Source organism: Leptidea sinapis, chromosome 27 (genome assembly GCF_905404315.1).
Source record: "Leptidea sinapis chromosome 27, ilLepSina1.1, whole genome shotgun sequence".
In the NCBI taxonomy this organism is placed as follows: Eukaryota; Metazoa; Arthropoda; class Insecta; order Lepidoptera; family Pieridae; genus Leptidea; species Leptidea sinapis.
In genome coordinates this window covers 4619963-4640389 of record NC_066291.1, presented here as the reverse complement: position 1 = coordinate 4640389, position 20427 = coordinate 4619963, and the positions used below count along the sequence as shown (strand labels likewise).

At 36.1% G+C, this 20427-nt stretch overlaps 1 protein-coding gene and 1 long non-coding RNA gene across 2 annotated transcripts in view; one reads left to right on the top strand and one right to left on the bottom strand.

Annotated features, from left to right (window-relative positions):
- The window catches only part of LOC126972758 (uncharacterized), an 89038-nt gene extending 78827 nt beyond the window's left edge, over positions 1 to 10211 (top strand). Inside the window, exon 2 of the mRNA XM_050819780.1 lies at positions 7590 to 10211. Coding sequence (XP_050675737.1) covers positions 7590 to 7647 — 58 coding nt within the window. The 3' untranslated portion in view covers positions 7648 to 10211. The remainder of the gene's footprint in view (positions 1 to 7589) is intronic.
- A 1075-nt stretch (positions 10212 to 11286) lies between these two features.
- Positions 11287 to 20384, bottom strand: LOC126972899 (uncharacterized). Its single transcript, XR_007731210.1, has 3 exons — positions 20254 to 20384; positions 18812 to 18863; positions 11287 to 18090 (listed from the first exon to the last, which is right to left on the bottom strand). It is a non-coding gene; the product is annotated as an uncharacterized LOC126972899 (long non-coding RNA).
- Between the last annotated feature and the right edge of the window lie 43 nt (positions 20385 to 20427).

The window sequence follows — 20427 nt, the reverse complement described above, 5'->3', positions numbered from 1 at the left end:
CCACACATCGCTACCGACACTATTCACAAAATAACAATCATAATTGGATTTGGAAGCTCCATCTTGTTATTGTTGTCTTATTTTCCAAACAATGCACAACGACTCAATTATTGTTCGAATTGTTAGAATAATAGACTATTATTTATCAGACCACGTAAAATAGTAACGTTCTACCTTAACTACGTGTATATACATGATATATATTTGATTTTTTTTGGGATGTCATGCGAGCAAAGAGGATGTAAATACTACGTAATAAGGGCGGGTAGCTGCCTAAGTAAAAATTTAAATTTAGTATGAAACGTGCAGTGAAATTTGACATAAGTATGAGATAGTAATTACGATATGCCGATGAAATATAATTCGGCTAAGTTTGAAAGCGAAAAGTTGCTTAAAACGTAGTGGATATCGGCTTTCTCTGTTTTTTACAAGATTAATACCGTAATCTCTCAATCTATCAATGACCGCACGTTTCAAAGAGTCGATCGTAACGCAGAATTTACGGCCGTTTTCAAAAACGTATCTCTAGTTACGGATACATTGCTGTCACCGTTTAATGACAAGATCTTATCTATCCATAATTCTGTCCAATAAAGATATACGGCCGTTTTTAATAACCTATCTATCCTTACTTTAACTTACTAGACGTAGACAAATCTATCCTTTTACGCTTACTTACATTTGAATAACCTATTGAGAGATAAGCGTAAAAGGATAGATTTGTATCTAGTAAGTAACTAAGGATAGATAGGTTATTGAAAACGGCCGTTAATGAATACATTTTTTACTTGCCAAAACGCGAACTATTTTGTACTTGCCAAATACATTAATGAAAATCGCATTCAAATGAGATTAGCTAGCAAACGGCAAGAGACTCGCGTGATGGATAGTGAAAAGCACCTGCACATGGACATCCTAAACATCAGATACATTGCCGGTCATTCAGTTGGGAGAATGCTCGAAGATTGAAGGTGCCTAAGTCCTATCGATTCGGGAATACAGTTGGCAATTATTCCCACAGTACGAGGCAAAATATTTTATTACGATACGCGGAATTGTGGAAAGCTAGACATCAATACGAAGTGGGTGGAATTTCTCATTTTGACGTCCGCTGATGAAATTCAGCTGTCTCTCTCAGCAACGTGAACAACTAAAACTAAAGAATAAAGCCGATCGGATAAATTGATCTTCGATGATTCGAGTCGCTCTTCGTTGTATAATGTCAATTGAGCTGGTACTGAAGAGTTCCCGCCCAGAGTTGAGAACATTACTCCATGTACTCCATTTACAAGTGGGAGGCTCCTTTGTACGGGATGCCGGCTAGATTATGGGTACCACAACGACCTATTACTGCCGTGAAGCAGTAATGTGTATTCATTATTGTTCTTCTGAAGGGCGCACTGGGCAAACGAGACTAAACATCTTATATCTCAAGGAGACTAGTGCAATTGTGGCTCCGATCAGAATTTTTGGAATTTTCAATATTCCTTAGTGTGAATTATCATCAGATAAACGTCCTGCGCGTCCCTTATTGTCATAAAAAAAGTAACGCCGAATTTGAGCCACGTGATTACATTACTATTTTATAGCAACAGCTACATCAAACGCGTAGATAGTACTACAAAATTATTAAGTAAATCAGGTACGTCCTAATTATTGAATCGCAGTGAGAAAACTACGCTGAAACATATAAAAGTTGCTAATAAAAACGTTACTTAAGCCAGAACATATGAAATATTTACGTGTTGTTTTCATACACATAATTATGTATGAATTCATAAAGAAATACAATCATACAAACCCGTGCCTCCACATATCTTCTAGAGACCTCCAGCGTCTTTAACAGAACGGTCGTACCGCTAAGCAACCGTCCGATACAACAACGTTCAAAAATCTCGATATATATTAACTGTTCGGGTGTTATACATTATGACACTAATAAACACCAAAAAGTAACAAATTGCTTATAAAGAAATGTTGACGACGAAAACATCTACTTCTGTTTATTAAATAACCTTTTACCTTCAGTATCTTCCTACGCTAATAAATAATGAACAATTGTTCACGTAACTGCTTCAAGTAACGTTTAAGGTTAAATCAATGACAAAGCAATTAGCCTTACTAATAGACGACTTTAAGTGAACGCGTAGATATAGCAGATTATCTAATAAGCCTGTTTAAATTGCCAGTCACCACAGTATACCCTCAAAAATTGTTGGGAAAATACACAGAAAATAGACTGAGCAAATAGCGATTCAAGACTGCAAATTTTGGTGGTCTGACAAATCTAGCCAAAATTCGAGTTCGCTCTAAAGCAGCCACGTGCACCTTTTTGCTCAGTTATCAATTAGCCCAAACAGTACTTATGAAAAAGTACTGCAGTTTATTATAAACTTTTAACCGTTTTAATAAACTCAATTAGATTATGTTGTAAATTAGTTTATTCGCCCCTCCGAGACCTTTTTTTTTTGTTACTGCGAGTAGTTAATCTTACCAACGTTGGAGCGAACTAGAGATATGGTGGGGGGATATATGACGTAAGTTCATCCAAATATAAGGACAACTAATGGCCGACTAGTATTTCTTACATGTTCTGGTCTGTATTTACGTTACAGCTCGTTGGTTATTACTATGCGATCGTTCCTGACTCATCATGACTAAGGATCGTAGTCGACTGAGGATGTTTGTGCTGTGATACATCTTACGATCTGCCTATAAATTGCATCTCTGACAACCGAGCAGAACTTAATCGAGGGTGGGCCTTTCACTTGATCGCTCCATCTGGAAAGGGAAACGTCTGCGGGCTCGTTTCCCTTCAGTGTTCCCAACTACGATCAGCCTTATAAGGCTCTCATTTCTCGTCCTCATTATGTGACCAAATAGCCGAAAATTCTCTGCTGACAAATAGTAAAGAGGCGGCTATGGACACGAAGCTGCGAAACAACAGATGCATTATGTTTGTGGCTGGAAATACGAAGCATGCACCTCCAGCACCACATCTCAAATGCTTCTTTGTCTTTCTCCACGTCCACGTTTCCACTCCATAGGAAAGTTGGGAATATAATAGCGCGTATTTACCGTGTCTTTGCGATCAGGTTACGATAGAGAAAGAAGGAAGTGCAACTAGAGTGAATTTGTTATGTTTAGGGAATTTAATTTGTGAATATTAATGTATAAGATAAGTAAATAATTCAACGGAAAAGTATTTATAGTTTCAAATCTCCAACAGAGTTAGCAGAAGTCTGTAAGTAAGTAGCAGTTAAAATCCTACATTTTCTTTCAAACTGAGAATAATCGCGGTAAGGAATCAGTGTGTCCTGAAACCCTCAGTATCATCTTCTTCTTTATACGGGCGCTTTCCGCAACTCGACGTCATATGCGCCTATTTTGCGTGCGAGCGTAGTGGCTACTCCAACCAGCCAAGCTCCTCCAAGAAGTCACCCAACTTCTTAACGTCTCGGAAGACTTCCCGAAGAGCGCCTGGTGACCCCAGGTGCTTCGCCCTGTAGTTTGCCACCCCACTGCATTACAGCAGAACGTGAGCGACTGTTTCCTCTGCCCCCAGGCAACCAAGTATATTCAAACCCTCAGTATAACAAAAAAAGCGTCTTTCGAAATGTAAACAAGCTGTAATGGAAACACGAAACAACAATAATAGAAATTCGACCTTACGACCTATGGCACATAGCTGAACTTCGCTTGTGCTAGAAATCTATTTACATTCTAGAACACAAGGTCGCGTGTACATATTTTAATGATCCATAATAGTTATGAATATAGATTCTATAATACTACAAATAAATTACTAGTGTAAGGCTTCTTAGCACAGGAAGCCGGCTACTTGGGCACCACGGCTGTGTGTCAGCAAGCAGTGATGTGCAATTATTTTTGAAGTGAAACTTCTCTATCGTCGTACGAGAGAAATTTCATAGCAATATCGTCACGAATTTCCGTTATGCGCCATGTGGTTTTTCTTCACCAAACTTCAGTATGGTGACGTAAGTGATAAAATGATAAGATTTATTATTATGCATGTCTTAAATAATAAAATAGCTTTAAGTTAGTACGGAAAACAGCTTTCTTAAGCCTATTTACCTAATTTCTGTGAAGTTGTAAATAATAGAAAAATGATAGGTCATTAAGTAGTTTCATTTCTTACCTCTGTACTACAGTAATGTGTATTATCATCACATTTTTTTGAAGGCCGTTGCTAGTGAAATTACCTACTAGGCTAATAAGAATCCATATCTTATGTCTTAAAGTGATAAACGAGATTGCGATGTCGCAGAATTTAAAATTTTCAACAATTCTGAGCGGCACTGCAGTCAGGTTGTATCATTTACCACCATCAGGTGAACATCCCGTCACAATTTCTCATAAAAAAATTGGCAAAGACAAAACAGCATGTTTGTGAGTATAGGTTTTTATAATAGTGCAACATATTTCACTAGTATTTCGTAAAATTGAGGTGAGAACCAATCGCTAAATGTTTATAGTTTCTATATCTCACAAGAGTCGTGCGTGCGTCATGTTGCGTGCATATGTTCATGTTGTATCTTCATACATCGGCCGCAGTCGTTTGTTGAATAATGCAACGCGGAGCAAGTATTTGTGTCAAGTTCGTGAAACAGCTCTCTACACTTGCTTAGTAACTACTGCTCAAGACAGAAACGGTAATTAACTAATTAGTAACTATTTAACGTTACGGTATGGTAATATTAGGATATGCTTATTATCACCGATCAGTTATTTCTTTAAATATAGGAGGTTGTCTTTCCACAGAAATGGTTGTCTTTCTTACATTGTGATAGACAGGCAGCATCAACAGTATTGGATCCCAAGTTCATTTACGGCCGTTTTCAATAACGTATCTCTAGTTACGTATCCATAGTTATGTCCAATATAGTTATAGTCCAATGCTTTATGTTGATAGGTTATTGATAGGTAGGTAATTGATAGGTAAGTAAGCGTAAAAGCATAGATTTGACTACCTCTAGTAAGTTAAACTAAGGATGGATAGGTTATTGAAAACGAACGCTATACCTCTAGATAGACTATGACAGCTGTGAAAACGTCGAAAATTTGAGTTGAGATCTAACTTTTATTTTGAGCAATTCACACACACTAACACAAAGTATCATACAGATCGCGAGTGTAAGACGTAGCTTGTCACGCACACTACGACGTTTTTACGACTGTCTAACAGCAAAATACGAAGATCTAAGATTGGATTTATTTATTGGAGAAAAAACAGTTTCAATTAATTATAAAAATATAAGCAATAAAAAATATCCAATCGTACCCTTAAACATTTCTCACTAAGAAATAAGAACTAATAATAAACTAATTACTAAAATTGTGAAAAAACGAGACGTGTGGACAAATTAATAATGATTAAACTACTTTATACCTTAAAAAACGCGGCCGTTTGGATGTTTGAAAAACTTAAATATATATAAGATATATCTTACACCGGTCCACTTACCTCACAGCCACAATTTCCGATGATCATAACAGCTGTCTCTGTATCTCATTGTATGACGACCCGAATGTTAGCCGAATGGTTAGTGACCCTGACTACTAAGCTAGAGGTCCCGGGTTCGAATCCCGGTAGGTGCAATCATTTTTATGATGAATATGAATGTTTGTTTCCGAGTTATGGATGCTTATGTGTTTTTATGTATATTTAAGTAAGTATATTGTATTAAATTTATCGTTGTCTGGTACCGATATTACATACAGGCTATGCCTTGTTTGGGGAAAGATAATATGTGTAAGAGTGTGTCAATATTATTGTTATTATTATTATTTGTAGGTTATTTGTTTTAATACAATGTCAAGAAAATCGAAAACTATATACTTAATTAATTATTTATTTATTTAACACCAACAAGACAAACACTAACAAAAGCATAATAATATATTTACAATAAATAATAAATTCTAAGTGTTGGCTTAATAGGTGTTACACAAATGCAATAAAAAAATTTTAACAAAAAAACAACCGACTTCAAAAACACTACTCTAAAACTATAGATATAATATGCACTAAAAAGTATAAAAATAATTGCGTATTTTTATACAATCTAATTCTAGTTACGATTATCTATTGTAATTTTTGGAATCGGTGTCCTTCCGCCGCGACCCGCTCTCGCCTCTCACCTCCTCACGACTCAAGCACATCTCACCTTTTAACTATGTATGTAGTTACAAGCCTATCTTGGATGACATCCTTGGAAGATATCCTTTCCAATAAAAAAAGGATCATCGAAATCGGTTGGCGTGATATTGAGTTTTTCGTAAATTTATCATCCAATTTGCTATACGTATGTATAGCAAATTTAAGTCTTTTATGATTTTTATCATGGATGCCATTGTCAGATCTGGACCAAATTACAATGGGACCACACGGGAAGCACCAGCGTTCAAATAAAATTATCAAAATCGGTTCACCCAGTCGAAAGTTTTGAGGTAACAAACCTAAAAAAAAAGGACGAATTGAGAACCTCCTCCTTTTTTGAAGTCGGTTAAAAATTATCTGAATATTTACAAATTGAATTACGGCCGTTTTCAATAACGTATCTGTAGTTACGGATACATTGCTGTCACCGTTTAATGATAAGATCTTATCAAACCATAGTTATGTCCAATATAGTAATTATAGTCCAATGCTTTATGACGATAGGTTATTGAAATGTAAGCAAGCGTAAAATGATGGATTTGTCTACCTCTAGTAAGTTAAGCTGAGGATAAACGGCCGTAAGACATCAATCATATTTTATAATAATAATTAAAACATGCATTATTTCCCAATTATATAAAACAGACTTAAACTTACCAATATTTATTAATTATTCGAATTAAATATTTTGCCTATAAATTGCATTTTATTTTTATTTTATGCAATATAAATGAAATAAAATTACGAAATATTTTCTAAAAAAATATCAATATCAATTTTTATATGTGAAACTGGGTAGGTACCAAGTGTACAACTTGGTCTATCTGCATCATGTCAATATTCTGCAATCTGTATGGCGCAGTGTTTATTTTATTATTTGCTGTGTAATGGCCATTGAGTTTGACGTCGGTATGTGCGGTCATTAACCTCGTCATTGCTAGACCTTATAGTTACGATGTACCAACTAATTCTATTCTTACATTCCACAGTTTATGTACAATACTTACCTAACTATATAAAATAGTCCCGTCAGCCAATGTTTGTTATTTTACGAAAATAAGAGACGAGACGAGCAGAACGTTCAGCTGATGTAAAGTGATACGCCCTGCCTATTACAATGCAGTGCCACTCAGGATTATTGAAAAACCTGAAAATTAGCTTAATAGCAGAAATTGGCGCCGTTGTGGTACACATAATCTAGCCGGCATCCTGTGCGGAGCCTCCTCCTGGTTTTTTGTGCCTTACCTTTGTAAAAAGCACGATAACTCAAGCTTAAGTCCTTTGGGGAAATTTCCAGTTTATAAAATTAATAGTAATTGTTTTCAAGTAAATGACATTAACTCCTTGCGAGTATTAAATTGAGTTGTTTCGAATAAGTCGAGTAAAATTTGTTTTCTCTTCGTTTCAGTCAAAAGAGCTACAACAGCCCGTGGAGTTGGACGACCGTGACGGCCACGGGCGACTGACCGCGAGCGCCGCGCGGGCCCCAGCCGCCGCCCGCGCAATGACCGCGCCCCCTGGCGGCCGACACAGTGCTGCGTGACAGTTGACAGTGACACTTGACACAACCAGCAACAGACTATCACGAAACAATCCGTGGTCCTTTGTACCGTACCTACCTTCGTATTGTAAGAAACAACCCGTCAAACTTAATAGTGTCGAGTTGTGTGTCATATACCTAACAATGTAGACGAAAGGCTAACATTATTTTTCTATGTTCTATAGTGAATTGGATTATATTATTATGATAATTGATATTGTATTTAGTTCCCACTTTAGATACCTACTGGGTTAGCGTCGGAACTAGGGATGTGCCGACGGTGACAGTACATCGATCGCTTTACAATTTATGACCATATTCAACAAAATGGGCTGAGTACATTTTCACAGTCGGTGCATCATTAGGCAGACTCTATTGATGAGCGAATTGTTCCGTCCGAACGCTGAACCACACAACACTCTGTGTTCACACAACCCTTGTATACTCTAAGAGCTACCACGATCAAGTTTCGAATACCTAATAATAATAAGAGTTTAGCAACAACTATTAACCCAATAATATACAGAAATAACTTATATGGTGTGTGATTAGCAGCGTGCTGTGTGAAGTAACATACAGTTGTAATCCATTATGGCGATGGAACTTAGCGACGAACTAATGTGCATTTCATTGTTATTATTTCAGTGTAATTAATATACGCATAATACGTATTGCCTATGTGAAGCGGCCACGGGTCGCGTTCACAAACAAACAGTGCAATCCTCCATTTATGTATGTATGGTAGTTAGACAAGTGAAGGTGCATCACTAGATCGACACGGGCATCACAGTACGTGCAGTCACGGTCACGTGACGCGAGTAGCGACCGCGAGCGTGACACGCCGTGACACGTCACTAACCGTTATGTAGTCTATACAGAATTGTTAGACATAATTGTTAGATCAGTAGGCACACGTTTTACAAATCTTGATCTGTCATAGTAATATGATATAACGGTTGTAACCAAGATGTCGCTATATGTATAATTTGTAAAGACTTCAATATTTCATACAGTTGAGTGTTGTGCATCTTTTAGCTAATATTACCTAATATCGGGATAGAAAACAAGTTATCTACAAGTTTCGGACGCGAAGCGAACGTAAATCGCATCAACTTAACCGAAACATTGATATTTTACTGTTCCTTTGCTTGTATTGAAAAAAAAAATGTTAATTGTAATTATTTCTATTGTTACATTTTTTAAGTTGTATTTTATGGAATGTATCGTTACTGTAAATATGTTATTATTTCACAGTTCTCATCGTACGATCTCCGGCAAATGCATGAGTACTCGTAAGTTAGTGAGAGAGCGAGCGAACGTGCACGACCGACACTATCATAATCATTACGTGAGATAGAGTCAAAAAACGAATTATGTTGTCTCAATATTTTTAATATAAATTAATAGACCTTTATTAACTAACTAGAAAAAACCCACAACGGTATGTAAAATTACATAAAGAAAGGCTTCAAATACATAATATTGTAGTAATCTAAAATACCATAGAAGGATGTCTGTAGACACGCTATATACATATCATATACACTGCTGTTTTTTCAATTACCATAAAAGAGAACTAGTTTATCAGTTACCATTACAGAACACATGGGTATCTGAGAAAAAAAACATCAAAAAATTGTTCAACGAAAATAGCAAAACATTGACATATTTTCATTAACAATTTAATTCATAAATCACTAGGCAAATGTAACTTCGCGTCTCCTGTCCCTTTCCTGGCCTCGCGATTTGTTAGTGATAAATATGTACATAATTTTAGGCAGGATGTAACAGTTCTGTGACTGTCCAGTATAAAAGATAGTGCATATTTACGGTCTCTACATTATTCAACCTTTTATTTTTCTTTTTGATAATTTAAATCTAGCAGTGTATATAATAGGACTTCATTCAGTTTACATGATGACGGTACCGTTCGCCACCTCGCTCTCAACATAGTATCTATAGTCCTGCTGTATGTGTTAAAGCCACACGAATACAGTAACAGACGTAGTGTAACGGTCGCACTAACACAAACATGGGTCGTGTAATGTTTAGCTGAGGATAATATTTATTTTGTTATTTAAGTTAACTAATTTTATTGTTTACGTTAATTTTCTTGTAAACTTTATCTGTTTTAGAGAGTAAGTATCAATCACACGCGAGGGTGCAGGCGCGTGATCGTCACTCCATCACAACTTTGCACGCGTCATTCGACCGTGACATTACCCGCGCCTATTGACCGCGACGTCAAAGTGACGATATCGACGCCCGTGCCCTTGCGCCTGACTGAAAATCGCGACTCACTATTCCGAAACGTTTCCTCGTGTTATTTATCGACTTGAATAAATCAAATTACGCTTCTAAAGTGTACTATAATTATATATATACATAATATTATGTAAATATAGGAGACTACTTATATCTATTAACTATATTAGTGAATGTTGTAATTTGTATATAAGTAATGAAAATTAAATTTTAAATACATAGATACATGTGTGTTATCAATTAATTACCTTTGATATGTACCTAAGCGGTACCGAGTTTACATGTTAGCAACATACAGAGACGGTGGCACAGTGGATAGGGCTGTCGACTCTCATACGGAGGGCTCCCGCGTCCGTCGGTGCGATTCCTCATTCAATTCATTTACATTCGACGCTCTCACGTTGAAGGAAAATATCGTGAGGAAACCCACACAACATAGCAAGTGGCTACCTCGCAGCTGCAAGGTAATTCAATGTTTGTGTGTGAAGTTGACCAAAACCACATTTGGACCTAAAAGTTCTTAAGCCTAAGTCTTGGCGTTTTAACGTAAAATAGGCGCACAGTAGACGTCGATTGGTGTAAGATAGCCTTACCTATACAACGAACAACAGTAAAAACAAGACATTTAAAGAGATTAGACCGACAGAAAAAAGATTTTCTATGAAGTCCGCGACTACCTCATGGTGTCCATGACGCGATCAAAAGTAACCAATCACAAAGCGGTATGGCAATTGCACAGCAATGTGTCCCTGCACTGTATATTATACGACTAAGTTCTAAGGTAATTGTGTTGTCTAAATGCCCAGAGGCAGCAACTCTCATGATTTGGTAGCATTATTCACAATAGAATACGATCTAATATAAGTATGAAATTGCCGTTTTATTGTAATAGGTACTTCGAATTGACATAGAACCTTGTGAATGAGTGAAACTTGTGAGTTTTTTTTTCTTTTTTTTTAGTTTCACTCAACTGGCACCTAATTTCTACTTTTAATAAAATGTGCAACATCAGATTATCGACTTCTTTACGATAACCATGAATGCAATGGCTGACCCCAGGTCAAACGCTGCAGCAAAGCAAAGCTTACCAATAAAAAGGTAATGGTAACCGTTTGGTGGTCTCAGCATGGTGTTATCCAAGCTTTCTCCGATCTGGTCAAGCAATAACGGCGGGTGTCTACTGTGCCGAACACCAAAGAATGATAACAGTCTCGACTCATGAATCGATCTTCACCATTATTGCTACATGATAACGCGAGACCTCATACACCAATTAACCAATAACACAACACGAAGGAAGTAAAGTATAGAAATAGGTATGTTTATTGTTTTATACAATGTATATATGTACAATAAATATTAAGTATAGTACAATTAGAATGGTACAACACAGTACAACAATAAAGTACACACATCGCGGCGCAGAGACAATTTCGGCTATTGAACTACAATTTGCTAACCCGCTCATTTTCATATACGGCGCGTAAATAAAAAATATTTATATACTTACTGTACAAAATGGAATAAAATCATGGTACAACCGTGTACTACAATAAAAAATGGTAATCAGCGAATAACAAACGTTATTTAAGTAATAAGGATAAATACAAACATACTAACTACAGATGTAACAATGCATATGGTATGCGGAAATGGGAAATATTTATTGCCAGATATACTTAATAGTTTGCTGCAGTAACATATTAGAAAAATCTAGAAAAGGCAGAGTATATTGAAAAAACTATTTTTAACGTATTTATGTCTTATGCCGAGATCTATAAGATCGTACTAAGATTTTGCTCAGACTTTACTTACGTAAAGCTGAGTGTGATAAAATGGGAACTTGACTTTTGCATTGGGCTGCCTTAACCTAAGGTCAGTATAATTTGTTACACTACAAATAAATAAAAACCAGAATTAAATGGTTCTATGTTTAACATAAAACTTTGTTATTTCATTCGTAAACTAAAAACAACATATGACTATGTAAAATTGAATATTTTGTATTAAATGTGCTGCCATCTAGTGGTTCATTTTTGCAAAAGTATAGCTATTGACACATAGAACCTTGTAGCATTAATAATTTAATAAGTGCTAAAATTTTAACATAGAGAGAACCTTGTAATAGTGAGCCAGCAATATGTGTAAGTATTTAAGAACAATTTCGTGCCCTTGATAAACCTTATATGGTTTACATTTTAATATTTTTTATTGTGAACAATACACAATAAATAAAAAATAAAATAGAGACTATATTTTATTTTAATGACTGCCTACAGCCGGTTATTAGCGCGCCTTATATAAATGTCCTCTTAGTCACTAAAATCACTTAGTATAAGAAATTGTCTCTACTCTGCGATAAAATTTTAACTACATACATATAACTAACATAGTTAAAACCTGCATTCAATATTAAATGTACAGTCAAAATTGAATTTGTGACTTTCACATTGAAGTATGAGATGTTCAAGTGTGACCAATACAGTTGAACACTTGGATTTTATGACTGTGATACAAAACTTTACAAATACATTTTAGAGAAGATATTTATTTATATATTTATGCCTGAGTTGTATTTATTATTGCGAAAGTGAAATAGTTAAACGGGTCGAATCATTTTGAGAATTAATCAAAGTACTTAATTAGGATAATACTATGAACAATGAGGATTTAAAATAAGATTAAATTTTACTACAAAACTAGAATAGAATAGTCAATTCAGATCCAATAGTTAACATGAACCTTAAAGAACGCAATTTGCACGACTAGGTACAAGGGTAACATTTAATTTTTTTGAACTGGCTGATTAGAAATAAATTCGAAGAAGTTTTTTTTAAATTTCGAATTTAGAAATATCTGCGAACCCGATGATGTACTCGTATTGCGATAGCAATCAAAATGACCTAGAGAAGAGTATGACTACTTCTCTCAGTGGTTCCATCGAATGCGATGTTGCTAAGAAAGCAATGGGGATACATACACACATCAAAAAAGTCAAAGCAACATGCATGATATTACAAATTTACCATTTATATTACTTAATTTCTAAGTTTTTATATACTCAAAGTGCATAGGTATGTAAACTTTTTTGTTATTGATGACATACTGGCTGGTTGTAAAAAAAAATCGATTATGTTTTTTTTTTCATAAAATTAAATGAAAGGGAATTTGTTTAAATTTAAGTGCGTTTTTATTGCTACGTTTAGTCTTGATTTTATAATTTTACCAACTATTTAAATTAAGTTAGCAACAAAATTGAATTGTTAGATATTCTTTACGTCATGGAGCGACGTCATTTGACGGCAAATTAAATGCAAAGAGCTGTAGGGAGGTTGCAAGCGGGAAGTAATCAATCTCAGGTATATCGGCATTTTGGCATTCATAGAAGTGTTATTTGTCGTCTTTGGCAGCGCTAGAATAATACAAGGGAACCCGCTGGACAGCATTCAGGCCGTAAAAGGAGTACAACCATCGGCAAGACCGGTACATACAACTGACTGCAAGACACCAGCCGATGTTAACCGCTCGAGAGATAAGTTTGAGGCTACAAAATTCAAGTGGTGTTAATGTAAGTCCCCAAACTGTGCGAAATCGACTCCATGAGTACGGCCTACGAGCTCGACGCCCAATTAGGTGCCCACCGATAACTATTTCCCATTTTACATCATAGGACCCTCAAAATATTATTTCAAAAATAAAATACAACGTTATAATGTGAAAAACCATCCTAAAATATAAATTAGTACATATTGCTTAGACTTTTTTGATGTGTGTATTTGAATAAAAGTAAAGCTAAATGCTTTATCAGTATTTATGAAACTAAATACTTTATCCAGTTTTATATTATCAACGAATCTCGCATCTATTTTACAGTGTTATGTTTGTGTATGTGTCATTACTGTATCACGAACGATATGATGACCTCTCTAGATAGAACCATGTATATTGTGTGGCTTAATGGCATTGCTCGGGGCGATGTCGTAAAGCGGGTGCCTGCGATATGCTACCCCACTCGCAGTTTATTAGAAGTCTTTGGTCTAAAACATGACAGATGGTAGCAGAGACAGCGGCAGCATATTTAAGACTGTTCTAATCTTGAGCTTCTCACAAAGTTCTTATTTTAAGTCGTGTCCATTCCTGAGATCCCGTTAACTACTAATTCTCAATCCTATATAAATACAATACTGATCAAATTCATTCCATACAGAACAAATTATAAATTTAATTAGTTTTTTATTACAATACTAACAACTAAAATTAAATAATACTCTCGAAAATTCCAGCTCATAACTATCTTACCTTAGATCATTTATACGTCTAGATAGACTGTGGCAGCTGTGAAAACGTCGATAAAAATTGAGCTTGACAGTTAACCTCTATTTGAGCGACGCACGCACACAACACAAAGTGTCATACAAATCGCGAGTGTAAGGCGTAGCTTGTCACGCACAGTAAAGTAATAAGCCTGGTCTGTTTTTATCTGATGTCTAGCAGCAAGAGGCTCTATCTAGACATATAAATTATCTAAGACTATGTCATAAAGAATAAAACGTTCATTTTTTAGATTAAACTTTGGAAACATTTCGTTTCAAACGTGTACACGATTAAATATGACAAAACATAATTATTTACATGTAAGATTTTTTTTAATTAACTTATCCATAATCATAGCTCGAAGGCAGGGGCGTGCATTGGTTTTCTAGCAAGGTAGACACTCTAGATTTAATTAGTCGTAGTTGCGTTTAGTCCGACATTACTAGGTTTTGAGGTCTAAATATTGAAGTTGTTTATCGAATATGCAATCTGGAGACGGACTGCCTACCATAGGTATTTAGGATTTAGCGTAAGGAACCAAATTAAATCAGCTTTAACACTAGTGCTATATTTATGTATGTTATTAACAAGGTAGGCACTGCCTAATTGCCTATATGATATGCACGCCCCTGCTCGAAGGTTAATCTTGGAACCTTCATCGAACGACTAAATAAACATACCATAATAGTCAAACTGAATAAAATACATTTATAATTGGACGTAGTCCCTGAAAAACGTACCAATCCATAAACATCACATTTTAAGGAATTCGTGTTTCAATTTTAATAAATATTAGTGTATTCCATACATTTGTGTTGGGCTACTAAGTCGTGATGTCATTTGCAGAATGACAGGACTGCCATTTTTTGTTAGTTCGTTAATATGAATCACGTGCCCACAGTTAGGAATACAAAACTGTTCCTAACTCAATTTCGATATGATTGTGGTTTGAAAAGTTTTTCTGGAATTACGTCCAATTGTCAGAGTCATTTTGTTTTGATTGAGAGGCTTACATCTATAGACCGTACTCAGACTTTGCTCAGACTTCACTTTGGTAAATCTTACCCGAGTTCAAGTTCAGTACAAACTTTGATTTGGTATTTAAAATACAGGCCAGTAAAAAAGTATAGTGCGCGTTTCATTATACACAGTACATTGTCTATTACTATTAAATAGTAACTATTAATTATTTACCAGTGGGAGGCTCCTTTGCAACGGATGCCCGCTAGATTATGTGTACCACAACGGCGCCTATTTCTGCCGTGAAGCAGTAATGTGTAAGCATTACTGTGTTTCGATCGTCGTAGCTAGTGAAATTACTGGCTGTCTCAAGGTGACGAGCGCAGCTGTAATGCCGCTCAGAATTTTTGGGTTTTTCAATAATCTTGAGCGGTACTGCAATGCATATAAGGCAGGGCGTATCAATTACCATCAGCTGAACTTACCGCTCGTCTTATTTTCATAAAAATAAATTCACTGTTACAATAGAAAGTATAGTAAAATACAACAGTATCCCAAAACTTATTTGATAATTAGTTTTATTGAAATAAGGGGAAATCGATGAACGATTATTTATTTATACATGATTGCGAAATGCGATCTTGTTTATTTTTGTTTATGGTATGAGAAACGGAACGCATTTTAAGATGCGTGACAAAAAAATTGTACACACGTTGATGACAGGTAACAACTAATGTACCTACACCCATAGAATAATAACGCTCAGAACGATAGTTTCATTCATAGTTCCTGTCGATATAGAAGTAACATTATAATGAATGTGTGCGTGAGCGTCACGTACTTACATTCGCCAACACGCACACAGACAGCCAAATTATGTTGCAAGTGAATAGACATTTCCCTAAATCGGTCAATTGTAAGAAATACTAGATTATATGTAATAAAGAAAGTAGAAATAAGATATAAATTAAGAATTTAATAAAAACAGCACGTATTTAATTGTTGTTGCAACAATTTTTGAAGTGTAAGTTCTTTAGAATCGGTGGTTATTGAAACTCGATGAAACGAAAAAGCGAGACGATAGAGGCGCCGTTCCCAGCAATATCCGAGGTTATCCGAGAGAACGAATTTGGGATCATTTTTTAAATCCAAGATGGCGAAAATTAATGATTTCAACGTGATTGATATCGAATCCGAGGTTCTCGAGGGTGCAGGTTAAAATAAATATTTATAGTGTCTATTCAAAGCGCTTAGTTTAAGCCTAATTGAATTAAGATTATTTGACTTTGACTTTGAATACTTATAACATCATGTGGCGTCGTAAATTATAGGCCCCTATCAATCTACCAATAAACACAAAAAAAAACTATCCCAGCGGAGGAACTTGGAATATACAGTACTTTCATAACTGGCAACATATTTTTTTAATTGCGTCTGTTTTGTCTACAAAATATTTTGCTGTTTTGGCCAATATATTAGCTTAACTTAAAAGTTGTGAAATTGTATTTAGGTGTGAAATGTGATTTTCTTATCATAATTTTTATTATAAGACGCTTTGAGACACCCTTTCACTGCACAGTAAGTCATTTTTTCAATTTAATTTCGCGCACTGATTGTCCTGGAAGTTGACAGAATGACACTGACGCGGCGGGAAACGTATGTGGTCATAAACGACCACATTGAAACTGCTTCATTTCGCTTGGGCCTACTCATGATCTAGGTGTTATTATTCTAAGCCTACACCAATGTATCTATAATACGGTAATTTTAAAACGTTGAAAAAGGTTTGTTAGGTCGTCTAGGGGACTATAGCTTAAACTTAGCAAATTTATACTATTTGTCATGTTTTTAAAGTTTATTACTTTACCTCACTTCTAGGATTAATTTTTTTGTGTATTAATCCTAGAAGTGAGGGTCATCACTTTAAAAACATGACAAATTGTTTAGATTTACAAGAGCGACATCTCAAGTCAATTTCCTAATAATATGCAAATATTGGGGTTGAGCAGGTTATCAAATGTAAAGTAGATCCTGTAGATGAAGCTACAACCTGAGAATTGAACAAAGCATACAAGATTTTATGACGATACGTCACTCGAACGGTTAGCTCAGTTGGAAGAGCACTCGCACGACCTCTCGGGTCGTGGGTTCGAGACCCGCATCGTTAAAAAAAATTGTTTTCAAATTATTATTTTTTTATGAAAATAAGGGACGAGACGAGCAGGACGTTCAGCTGATGGTAATTCATACGCCCTGCCTATTACAATGCATTGCCACTCAGGATTCTTGAAAAACCCAAAAATTCTGAGCAGCACCTCAATTGCACTCGTCACCTTGAGATGTAAGATGTTAAGTCTCATTTGCCCTGTAATTTAAATTACAAAATGTAAATAAAAAATAAAATTTTATGAACGATGCGGGACTCGAACCCACGACCTCTCGTGTCCCGTGCAAGTGGCCTTCAGAACGAAACACAGAAATAGGCGCCGTTTATTGGGTATTGGGTGGTACCCATAATCTAGCCAAGAAATGTCTATAAATACCCACCACGACTTAACTCTCTATCTAAGTCTGATCAAAGTCAAAGCACGCTCTATAAATCTCAGTCTAACCTTACATGTCAATGTTTTTTCTGTTATATTAAAATAATAGTTGTAACTGATAAACAACAATCATAGTTACATAATCTAGATAAACGCTAATAGTTCATTAAACGTTACAAAATAAATACTTAAATTTAACATAATATTATGGTACAGGGGTCTGCGTACACGCATGCGCAATACGCTGCGGTACTCGTATACAATGACAGCGAGGCGCACCGCGACATCTGTTGGACAAAATACGAAACATAAATAAACTAATAGAGAATATTATTTTATGTGAAAGCTTCATAAGATACATAATAGCTTTAAAGGTAAATGTAAACTTTTATAATAAAGTCCCAGTCACTGTTCAGGCATTATCTATAAATTAATTGAAATGATAAAACATTAAAAATGGCTCCACAGCTGAATATCTAAGTGATCGGACAGCCTGGGACTAGATTATGTTTATTTTATAGCCGTAACAACGACAGTAGCATATTGTATAATTTACTAAAAGAGCGCAAAAAAGAATGCTGGGAGAGTTTCTTCCGCCGTTTCTCCTTTCTCAGAGCGCCATTTGTTTCCGAAGCGGTGGTAGTGTTTGAACTAAAAAGACTTCTAAAGGAACCTTTTGAGAAAATAATGCCTTTTATCACATTTTATATACAAGAGGGGACAAACGGGCAACAGGCCCACATAACGCTTAGTGGGGAATAAACCACCAATCTGCGACACCAGAGGTCAAGAGATGCGTTACCGGCCTTTAAGGTGGGAGTAATATCTAAGCTAGAAAATCCCAAAATGTTTGTGGGTTCAAGAAAACTGCAAGCGGTCATTGATTCCACAAAGCGGCTGTATTCAGGCAAGAAGTTTCTGATCATAAAAAAATTTACAGTAACAATACAACCTTTGCCGTAACTCATAATAAAGGGATATAATTCACATGTCATACTTGATACTTACTAAGCCACTCACTTCTTCTCTCTATTTGAACGTCAGCTTGAAGTTCCGCGCCCTGGAATCAACATTGAAGGGCATTAATAACTGTTTAAGCAGCATCGTATTGGTCATGTCCAAATCAAATTAAATATTAAACTTTTTTATTCATTTAAGTCAAAGAAGACCAAAATGAACCTCAAAATTTAAACATAAAAAACCATAAAAGGGGGCACAATTTAATGTGTAGAAGTGGCACGAAATGAGTTTTCACTAAGGTGCCATTCTTTTAATTCAATTATTACAGCTATCATATAATATTACAAATTTTTGAAGTGAAATCTTCTTTAGCATCGTTGTGATTTGAAAGTCGATGAAACGAAAAAGCGAGACAGTAAAAAGATACAGATACACAAATTCATAAGATTTAACGTGGGAGAAAATGAGATAGGAAGCATTATACAGTGTTCGGTACCAGGCGATCATAGTTGAGAAGATTCATTTCGTTGATTGGTGCTATGAAAAATACAAAATGTTTTACGGCGCTTGCGTATATTACTTATTGACAATTTACACATTTGCTTTTAGTACTTATATTACCCTGGTATTAGAGTAAAAGGAATTGCCACGCCTTTACAGCTTCAACTTATTTTGCATGTATGCGTTTAATAAGAGGTGATACTTCTCTTTGACTGGTGTAGTCATCGTGTCGAAAACTGTAGCCATCACCGCCATGGGTCGTTCCCTTCCCTAAAGTACGATCGAGGGAGGCGATGGCTGGCCCATGCGTCATGCTAGTGTACGAGCGCTACTTGTGGTGGCAGGATAATCCTTTTTTGAATTTGATTGATACATCTACTGTACTCAATAACTCTTAGATTTTACGTATTAATTTACATACATTTAGTTTGTTGACTCACTCGTGTAAGGCATTCCTTGTAAATTTTTGAAGTTTGAGTATTTTTGTTGCATCTTTACATAATATATTGTAGTTGAAATTATTTGTAAAACGTGGAAGCTGAAAATGTTGATTTAAAAGAGTGGCAATGAGTTTCTTGCCACTTCTCACCATAGCCCAACCTTTTCCGAAGTGACAGTAAATGTAAAAAGAAAAGAAAACTTGACATTCATAAGTGTCAATTCCTTGACATACACGATTGTCAAAGTTAGTGAAAAATGATTACTTTGTAATCAGTAAAGTTCTTAAAATTTCCGAGAGATGGCGCTGTGCCAAAGGTTTGTTTGCTTTGGTTGATATAGCCAGTTTTAACTGGGCGGGTCAGACTACTAATATCGGGCGGCAGCGGTACCTGCACGCTATTCGTTCAGCTGCAGTGACAGCCGCAGCGCCTCGCTACACGCGCGCGGCTCAGTAAAGTTCCTAAAATTTCCGAAAGATGGCGCTGAGCTAAGGCTTTGTTTGAGTTAATTGATGTAGCCAGTTTTAACTGGGCGGGCGGCGGCGGTACCTGCGCGCTATTCGTCCAGCAGTGACAGCCGCAGCGCCTCACTGAGCGCGCGCTGCTCGTCCACCAGCTGCGACTGGTGCGCCTCGTGCTCTATGGCCGACAGCGCGAGCACGGCACGCAGCTCCTCGTCGTCGTCGCTCTGTTCCCGCACCTCCCCCTCCCGCACCTCCCCCG